Below are 10232 nucleotides of genomic sequence, written 5' to 3'. Positions count from 1 at the left end.
GTTGTTGCCTCCAAAGGGTGCCCCTGGACTTTCGTGTGAGTCCTGGGGTTTCCTTTTTACTGCTGTATCCGACACTAGATATTTTGCTGTTATTGTCCGAGTTGTTTCCTTATTTGTCCGAGTTGTTTGGTAGTACCCCATTTTTCTTTTTTTTACTATAGGACTATTTGACCTATGTCTTCCCGCAAAAATATTGTTGAGATGTCTACTAACATCCCAGACGGCATGTCTGACTGGTTGAGGTCCATAGTTTTAATGTGTGTTACTGTGGCTGACCCTTAGTACTGTGTGCGACTTAGGAGGTTCTATAGAATTTGTAGGGATAGGGATGAGGAGAAGAGTCATGAGTTGGTGTTGCCGAACCCTGAGGAGAGGGTTTGCTTTCCTTCCTTGACTCCGGGGGAACGACCCTGACCTGATATGGTTAGGATCTTTTCTTCCTCTGAGGTTGATGGATTTTGCAGTGTTTCTTGGATGAGGCTTCCATTATTGCCCCCTGGTTTGGTGCTGGCTAATTTTGAGAGTGCGTCAACTCGAGCATTCTGTTCCCGAGGTATATGTTGGATCTCATGTTTTCCTGGAATTGTCCGAGCTGTTGGTGCTAACTTGTTTTGAAAATGCATCAGCTCGGGCATTTTGTTCCCGAGATATATGTCGGACCTCATATCCCCCGAATTGTCCAAGCTACTTTCTCATAGGCGGATCCTTAGCTTGGTATCTCCCTTCTATTTGTGAGGTGACTACTTGTGAATCACTGGACACGGTAAGCTCCTACCTTCTTAGCCAGCCTTAAACTAGCCAGTAGTGCCTCGTATTCAGCTTGGTTATTTAGCTCGATTTGGGTTCCTTGATCGCTTTCTATAATTACACATGCACCACTCCTGGTTTTGTTTGAAGAGTCGTCCATGTAGAGATTCCATTTTGTGGGAGTTCCCGGGGTGTCAGTGTACTTTGTAATGAAGTCGGCCAGATACTGTGATTTGATGGTTGTCCGAGCTTCATATCAAAGATCAAATTTGAATAACTCGACTGCCCACTATAGGATTCTTCCAGCTAAGTCTGTTTTCTGTAGGATGCCTTTTATGGGCTGGCTGGTCCGAACTCTGATAGTGTGAGTTTGAAAGTATGGGTGGAGTTGTCTAGAAGTGAGTATGAGGGTGTAGGCAAACTTTTCTATCTTTTGATAGTTTAGTTCGGCCCCTTGTAGAGCCTTGATGATGAAGTAGACAAGTTGTTGCCTACTTTCATCTTCTCTAACTAGTGCTGAGGCTATTGTCCGACTCCCTACTACGAGGTATAATATGAGTTCTTCACTTTCCTGTGTTCGGGTAAGAATGGGTAGTTGCCCCAAGAATTTTTGAAATCTTGGATGGATTGTTCGCACTCTGTTGTCCTATTCAAACCTCTCTCCCTTTCTTAATATACCTCTTTGAGGTGTCTTTTGCGAGATGATTTAGAGATCCCTCCTCCTGCGAATCTTCCATTTATTATATGAACATGTCTCTCAGGGGTGTGAGGTGGATGTTCAACTCGTCCGACCTCTTCAGTGTGGGGTGGATGTTCTACTCGTCCGACCTCTTCGGTGTGAGGTGGACTTTCAACTCGTCCGACCTCTTTGGTGTGAGGTGGACGTTCAGCTCGTCCGACCTCTTCGGTGTGAGGTAGACATTCAACTCGTCCGACCTCTTCGGTGTGAGGTGGACGTTCAACTCGTCCTGCCTCTTTGGTGTGAGGTGGACCTTCACTCATCTGACCTCTTTGGCCCTTCTTCTTTTTCTTAGTTCATCCGCTTTATTGGATAAGTATCGATTTAATCGCTCTTCTCTTGCCAATTTCTCTATTACATTCTTTAGGTCAAAACACTCATTAGTAGGATGTTCGTAGATTCTGTCCGACTTCCCCCTCTTCTGTTTTTGAGTGGGCGAGGTGGTGAGACCTTCTCAGTGTTGCATATTTCTTGGTAGACGTCCACAAGAGATAGGTTTTTCAGTGGGTTTGGTCTTCTTTCTTCTTGGATTCTTTATCCTTGTCCTGTGGTGGGTTAGGAGAGTCCAGTTTTTGAGCTGTCTCCCAATCGGGAGTTCTCCTCCATATTGATATATTTATCCACCCTTTCTTGAACCTCGTTTAGAGATGTTGGGTACTTCTTGGATATTGAGTGGCTGAAAGGTCCTTCTCTTAGGCCATTGATGAGTCCCATGATGGCCGCTTCTGTTGGAAGACTTTGTATGTCAAGGCATGCTTTCTTGAATCTTTTCATGTAGCTGCGAAGGCTTTCCCGATCTCCTTGTTTAATTCCTAGCAAGCTTGGAGCGTGTTTTGCTTTATTCTTCTGGATGGAGAACCTGGCGAGGAACTTTTTAGCAAGTTCGTCAAAGCTTGTGATGGACCAAGGGGGTAGATTGTCGAACCACTTAATTGCTGTCTTTGTTAAGGTAGTCGGGAAGGCTTTGCATCGAATTGCATCTGAGGCGTCGGTGAGATACATTCTGCTTTTGAAATTACTGAGATGATGGCTTGGATCCGATGTGCCGTCGTACGGGGTCATGTTGGTAGCTTTGAATTCCTTTGGGACTTTAGCTTTCATGATATCTTTGGTGAATGGGTCTTGATCTTTGTGGGGGTTATCTTCATGGCTGGGTCGAGTTGTCTTGGCTTTTAGATCGGCTTCAAGTTTAAAGAATTTGTCCTCTAACTCTTTACGCCACCTAGTTTCCCTTTGAAGGTCCTTCTCAGCTTCTCGTTGGTCAAGAAAGCATTGAACAACTTGTCCCAAGAGTTCTGGCTTTCTCTAGGTTGTGAGTCCAACCATGTTCTAGCTTTGTCCCTTACAGCAAAGGAAAAACGTATAAGTCTGTAGACCTCGGGATAAACCCCATCAGTCTTAATAGTATCACAGATCTACAAGAATTCAGCTAAAAACTGATGAGGATCTTCCGATGGAAGTCCATGAAACTTGCAATTCTGCTGCATTAGAGAAACTAATTGAGGATTAAGCTCAAAGTTGTTTGCTCCAATGGCAGGAATTGAGATGCTTCTTCCACAGAAGTTGGAAGTTGGTGCAGTGTACTCACTAAGCATCTTCTTTGCATCTCTGGCATTGTTGTTAGGTTCGGTTGCCATGTCTACTTCTTTTTCAAAAATTTTTGTAAGGTCCTTTCCAGAGTGTTGTGCTTTAACTTTTCTTAGCTTCTTCTTCAGAGTCCTTTCAGGATCAGGATTAGCTTCAACAAGAATATTTTTATCCCTGTTTCTGCTCATATGAAAAGAAGAGAACAAAGAGAGTAGTGGAATCCTCTATGTCACAGTATGGAGATTCCTTGAGGTGTCAGAAGAAAAGAAGAATAGAGGAATGAGGTAGAGAGAGAATAAGAAGAATTCGAACACAGAGGGAGAGAAATGGTTCGAATTATAAGTAGAAGAAAATTGTTAGCAAATAAATAGAAAGAGCTGAGAGAGAGAAAGTATTCGAAAATTAAAACTAAAACAATTAGTAAATTAAAAACATTTTTGAAAAAGTGGTTAGTGATTTTCGAAAATTGGTGGTTAGGTGGTTTTGAAAAAGATAAGAAATAGTAATTAGTTAAAAAAGATTTGAAAATAATTTTGAAAAGATAAGAAGTTTGAAAAAGATTTTGAAATCAAAATTTTAAAAAGATATGATTGAAAAAGATCTGATTGAAAAAGATATGATCTGAAAAGATATGATTGAAAAAGAAATAAAAAAGATTTGATCTTGTTTTTAAAATTGATGCATGACTAACAAGAAACTAAAAGATATGATTCTAGAATTTAAAGATTGATCCCTTCTTAACAAAAAAGGAACAAACTTGCAATTTTTTGAATCAAAACATTAATTGTTAGCAAGGATTTTTTAAAATATGATATGAAAATGATAAGATTTTAAATTATGAATTAAAACATGAAAATCTGAAAGAATTTGAATTGGAAAAGAAATTACCTCCCTAGTGTCATTCTGGCGTTAAACGCACAGAATGCTATCGATTCTGGCGTTTAACGCCCATTTGGCTGCCTCTTTGGGCATTTAACGCCTAGCCAAATACCCTGGCTGGCATTAAACGCCAGGAATCCTTCTTTACTGGGCATTTTTCTGAACGCCCAGAATGATGCCATTTTTGGCGTTAAACGCCCAGAACACTGCCCATTCTGGCATTTAATGCCCATAATGATACCTTTACTGGCATTAAATGCCCAGAATGATAGCCATTCTGGCGTTTAACGCCCAAAGTGCCTCTTTACTGGCATTTTAACGCCAGTGACCTCTTTTTCTTGTGATCCTCTGCTTTATGTTCTGATCCTTCACTTCTCTGTATTATTTACTTGAAAAGATATATATTTTTTATTTTTTTAATCTTTTTATAAGGAGAGAGAAAAACAACAAAATGAATCACAACAGAAAAACTTAAGATCAAAACTAATAATGCATGCAGGAACACTTTCAATGTCAAGATGAACATCAAGAACACTTTGAAGATCATGATGAACATCTAGAACATATTTTTGAAAATTTTTAAGAAGAGAAAGACATGCAAGACACCAAACTTAAAATTTGACACTAGACTCAAACAAGAAAAACAAATTTTTTTTGTTTTTATGATTCTATTAAATTTTTTTGTATTTTTCGAAAATAAAAATAAAAAGCTCAAACATAACAAAAATTACCCAATCAAAGCAACAAGATGAACCGTCAGTTGTCCAAACTCAAACAATCCCCGGCAACGGCACCAAAAACTTGGTGCACAATATTGCAATCACACTTTTGCAACTCCGCACAACTAACTAGCAAGTGCACTGGGTCGTCCAAGTAATAAAACCTTACGCGAGTAAGGGTCGATCCCACAGAGATTGTCATCTTGAAGCAAGCTATGGTCATCTTGTAAATCTCAGTCAGGCGGATTCAAATGGTTATGAGGTATTAATAATTAGAAGATAAATAATACGAAAAATAACATAGAGATACTTATGTAATTTATTGGTGGGAATTTCAGATAAGCGTTTGGAGATTCTTTGTTGCTTCTGAACCTCTGCTTTCCTATTTTCTTCATCCAATCATGCGTCCTCCCTTCCATGGCAAGCTGTATGATCCTCTTAGTGAAAATGGTCCGGCTACGGTTTCTGTACGGCTAATCAACTGTCGGATTTCTCGTCTCGGATGAAAAATACCAGGCATAGCTACCGCATGGCTAATCATCTGTCGGTTCCCACTTGTGTCGGAATAGGATCTCTCTATCCTTTTGCACACTATCACTGCGTCCAACAGTCATGAGTTTGAAGCTCATCACAGTCATCCCATCCCAGATCCTACTTGGAATACCACAGACAAGGTTTAGACTTTCCGAATCTTAGGAATGCTGCCAATTGTTTCTAGCCTATACCACGAAGGTTCTAACCATGCGGACTCAGTTCATGGATCAGAGACCCAAGAGATTATACTCCAGCTGTCATCCAATGACTACGTTGAACATCATGTAGACCGCTTGTAGTTGTCAGGCACGCGGATCTTGGCTAAGCGAGTAATGAAGATAGTGGATGATTGTCACGGGTCACCCCCTTCATTCTGACTTAACTGAATTAAGTATGAGAGTATATCTTGGAGAAGAAGTAGGCGTGAATTAAAAGAGAAACAATAATACTTAAGAGAAGAAGGTCTAGGCATGGCTGAATGGCCAGCCTCCCGAGTGGCATAAGATAATTCTCAAAAGCTACCCCTTCAATACAATAGTAGAAAGTGCTATATATACCAAACTAGTTACTAGGGTTTACAGAAATCCACTTCCGGGGCCCACTTGGTGTGTGCTTGGGCTGAGCTTTGAAGCTTTCACGTGCATAGGCCATTCTTGGAGTTAAACGCCAGCTTGGATGCTAGTTTGGGTGCTTAACTCCAGTTCTGATGCCAATTTTGGCGTTTTATGCCAGAAAAGGGTCACTGGTGGGTGTTTGTACGCCAGTTTGGGCCATCAAATCTCAGAAAAGTATGGACTATTATCCATTGCTGGAAAGCCCAAGATGTCTACTTTCTAACGCAATTGAGAGGGCACCAATTGAGCTTCTGCAGCTTGAGAAAATCCACTTCGAGTGCAGAAGGGTTAGAATCCAATAGCATATGCAGTCCTTTCTCAGCCTCTGAATCAGATTTTTGCTCAGGTCTCTTAATTTCAGCCAGAAAATACCTGAAATCACAGAAAAACACACAAACTCATAGTAAAGTCCAGAAATGTGATTTTTGCATAAAAACTAATAAAAATATACTAAAAAGTAACTAAAACATACTAAAAATACCTAAAAACAATGCCAAAAAGCGTATAAATTATCCGCTCATCACTTTCCCTAGTACATCAACAACTCGGTAAGGTCCTTTCCAATTGCCTGCTAGCTTCCCTTCTCCTGATCGACCTGCTCCGATATCATTCAGATTAAGATGAGATAGTTGGTGGTGAAGCTTCGTTGGACTACCTTCTGATTATATTTTGAGGCCATTTGACGCTTTAATGCTTCTTCTCTAATCCGAGCTCTTTCTCAGGCTTCTAGAAGTAGGTCGAGCTCTTCCCTTTGAATTTGGGAGTTGGCCTCTTCATTGTAGAGGATCATTCTGGGGGATCCTTCTTCTATCTCCACTGGAATCATTGCCTCCATCCTGTACGCAAGTCGGAAGGGTGATTCTCCTGTGGTGGAGTGCGGAGTTGTCTGATATGCCCATAGGACTTGTGGGAGCTCTTCAGCCCAAGCTCCTTTCGCGTCCTGTAGTCTTTTTTTTAACCCAGCTAATATGACTTTGTTGGTGGCTTCTGCCTGTCCGTTGGCCTGTGGGTGTTCTACAGATGTGAACTGGTGGTGTATTTTCAGGTCAGCTACTAAGTTCCTGAAACCTGTGTCGATGAACTGAGTGCCATTATCTGTGGTGATGGAGTAAGGGACCCCGAATCTTGTAATAATGTTTCTGTATAGAAATTTCCGACTTCTTTGAGTGGTGCCATTAGCTAAGGGCTCTGCCTCAATCCATTTTGTGAAATAGTCTACCCCTACAATGAGGAACTTGACTTGTCCCGACCCTTGGGGGAAGGGTTTGAGGATGTCGAGCCCCCACTTTGCGAACGGCCATGGTGATGTTACACTGATAAGTTCTTCTGGTGGAGCGATGTGGAAGTTAGCATGCTTCTGACATGGTGGGCAAACTCTATCGCTTCTTTTTGCAAGGTTGGCCAGAAGAAACCAGCTCGGAGTACCTTTTTAGAAAGAGCTCGCGCCCCCATGTGGTTGCCACACATACCACTGTGTACTTCTTCTAAGACTTCCCTAGTATTGGAGGTCGGCACACATTTTAGGAGGGGTGTTGAGATCCCTCTCCTATATAAGATGTCGCCCACTATGGTGTAGTATTGTGCCTCTCGTATTAGCCTTTTTGCCTCTTTTTTATCTGTGGGAAGTATCTCTGACTTGAGGTAGTTGATTGTGGGAGTCATCCATCCTTGGTCCTGACCTGCTATGACTAAGACCTTTTCTTCCTCCAAGATCGATGGACTTTGTAACGTCTCTTGGATGAGGCTTCTATTGTTGCCCCCTGGTTTGGTTCTGGCTAGTTTTGAAAGTGCATCAGCTCGGGTATTCTGTTTTCGAGGTATATGTTGGACCTCATATTTCCCGAGTAATCTGAGCTGTTCTCTTGTTTTGTCCAGATATTTCTTCATGGTGGGATCCTTAGCTTGGTAGCTCCCCTCTATTTGAGAGGTAACTACTTGTAAATCGCTGAAGATGATAAGCTTTTGAACTCCTACCTCCCTAGCCAGCCTCAAACCAGCTAGTAGTGCCTCATATTCAGGTTGATTATTTGAAGCAGGGAATTCAAACTTTAGTGAGAGCTGGATTTGGGTTCCCTGATCACTTTCTATAATTACACCTGCGCCACTCCCGGTTTTGTTTGAAGAACCGTCCACGTAGAGATTCCATTTTGTGGGGGCTACCGGGGTGTCAGTGTACTCGGCAATGAAGTCAGCCAGATACTGTAATTTGATGGCCATCCGGGCTTCATATTGAAGATCGAATTCGGATAACTCGACTGCCCACTGTAGGATTCTTCCAACTAAGTCTGTTTTCTGCAGGATGCCTTTTATGGGCTGGTCAGTCCGAACCTTGATAGTGTGAGCTTAGAAGTATGGGCAGAGTCGTCGAGAAGTGAATATGAGGGCGTAAGCAAACTTTTCTATATTTTGATAGTTTAGTTCGGCCCCTTGTAGAGCTTTGCTGATGAAGTAAATGGGTTGTTGCCCACTTTCGTCTTCTCTGACTAGTGCTGAGGCTATTGCCCGACTTCCCACTGTGAGGTATAATATGAGTGTTTCTCCTTCCCATGGTCGGGTAAGGATGGGTGGCTGCCCCAAGAATTTTTTCAAATCTTGGAACGCTTGCTCGCACTCTGCTATCCATTCAAACATTTTTCCCTTCCTTTATGTCGCGTAAAAGGGGAGAGATCTTATGGCTGGTTCGGCTAGAAACTTGGAAAGGGCTGCAAGTCTTCCATTGAGTTGTTGTACCTCTTTGACGCAGCTCGGGCTTTACATGTTGAGTACAGCCCGGCATTTATCCGGGTTCGCCTCGATTCCTCTTTATATTAGCATGAAGCCCAAGAATTTTCCAGCCTCTACCGCAAAGGTGCACTTTGCGGGATTAAGCCGCATACCATGCTTTCTTATGGTGTCGAACACTTTGGTGAGGTCGAACAACAATGACTCCTCACTTTGTGTTTTTACCAGCATATCATCTACGTAAACCTCTATGAGTTTCCCGATATTGTCAGCAAAGACTTTATTCATCAGTCTTTGGTAGGTAGCTCCTGCATTCTTGAGTCCAAAGGGCATAACTATATAGCAATAGTTTGCCTTTAGGGTTAGGAATGAGGTCTTCTCTTGATCAGGTGGGTACATTGGGATTTGGTTGTATCCTGAGTAGGCATGCATGAAGGAGAGGTACTTATATCCAGAAGAGGCATCCACTAGAGTATCTATGTTAGGGAGCGGGTAGGGATCTTTTGGGTAGGCCTTATTAAGGTCGGTGTAGTCAGTACACATTCTCCACTTGCCATTTGACTTCTTCACCAAGACAGCGTTGGCTAGTCATGATGGGTATTTGACTTCCCTTATGAACCTTGCCTCTTCCACAGCTTGGGATCTTTCTGGTCCGAGCTTTCAGCATTTTTGTTGCATGGGCCGTGATCCGAGGTATACTGCCAGCTTATGGCATATTAGCTCGAGATCTATGCCGGGCATGTCTGCTCCTTTAGGAATTGTATCAGTGGCTCCTTTAAGTCTCCTTTCAAGGTTGCCCCTATGTTTTTGTTTTATCCCGAGTATCCCCGATCTGGACTTATTTGATCTCACTTTTGGGTTGTGGATGAAGTTCTTCGCGAGCTCGAACTCCCCCTAGTTCAATGGTGTTGATTTTTTTCCCGCTGTGGTTTCCTTTAAGGTTCAGACTTTCGTTGTAACAGCGTCACGCGAACTTTTGATCTCTTTTTACTGTGGCAATCCCTTCTGGTGTTGGGAATTTCATGCATAGATGTGGAGTGGACTACCGCGGCGAGCTGGTTCAATGTTGTCTGACCTATAAGGGCATTATAAGCTGAGCTCACGTCGACTACAATGTAGTCTATGCTTAGTGTCCTTGATCGGGTTCCTTTTCCAAAACTTGTATGCAGAGAGATGTATCCTAGTGGTTGAATTGGGGTGTCCCCTAGTCCGAACAAGCTATTTGGGTACGCTCTGAGCTCTTTCTCTTGTAGACCGAGCTTGTCGAATGCGGCTTTGAACAAGATGTTTGCGGAGCTCCTTTGGTCTACCAATGTTTGGTGGAGATTAGCATTGGCCAGTATGATGGTGATGACCATGGGATCGTCATGCCCCAGAATGATGCCTGTTGCGTCCTCTTGGGTAAAGGTACTAGTGGGGAGGTTGGGTGACCTACCCCCTTCTCCGACATGATATACCTCTTTAAGGTGTCTTTTGCGAGATGATTTAGAGATCCCTCCTCCTACGAATCCTCCATTTATCATATGAACATGTCTCTCGGGGTTGTGAGGTGGGCGTTCAACTCATCCGACCTCTTCATCTCTTCTTCTTTTTCTTGGTTCCTCTGCTTTATTGGCTAGGTACCGATCTAGTCGCCTTTCTCTTGCCAATTTCTCGATGACAATCTTTAGGTCGAAGCACTCGTTGGTAGAG

At 42.6% G+C, this 10232-nt stretch overlaps 1 protein-coding gene across 1 annotated transcript; it reads right to left on the bottom strand.

Annotated features, from left to right (window-relative positions):
• Positions 1-6537: 6537 nt before the first annotated feature.
• On the bottom strand, positions 6538-8036 carry LOC130976929 (uncharacterized). Its single transcript, XM_057901886.1, has 2 exons — positions 7814-8036; positions 6538-7007 (listed from the first exon to the last, which is right to left on the bottom strand). Exons 1-2 carry the CDS (start codon positions 8034-8036, stop codon positions 6538-6540), a joined length of 693 nt encoding a protein of 230 aa, XP_057757869.1.
• Positions 8037-10232: the final 2196 nt, after the last annotated feature.

Source organism: Arachis stenosperma, chromosome 1 (genome assembly GCF_014773155.1).
Source record: "Arachis stenosperma cultivar V10309 chromosome 1, arast.V10309.gnm1.PFL2, whole genome shotgun sequence".
In the NCBI taxonomy this organism is placed as follows: domain Eukaryota; kingdom Viridiplantae; phylum Streptophyta; class Magnoliopsida; order Fabales; family Fabaceae; genus Arachis; species Arachis stenosperma.
The sequence above is the reverse complement of the archived record's forward strand: the minus strand, read 5'-3'. Positions and strand labels throughout refer to the sequence as shown.

Bases quoted from the DNA above. Each gene is read 5' to 3' on its own strand.
- LOC130976929 (XM_057901886.1), bottom strand. From the start codon at position 8,036: ATGGCCATCAAATTACAGTATCTGGCTGACTTCATTGCCGAGTACACT. The intron at 7,008-7,813 runs GTTTGAGGCTGG...GGATTGAGGCAG, and splicing joins ATATGAGGCACTACTAGCTG to AGCCCTTAGCTAATGGCACC.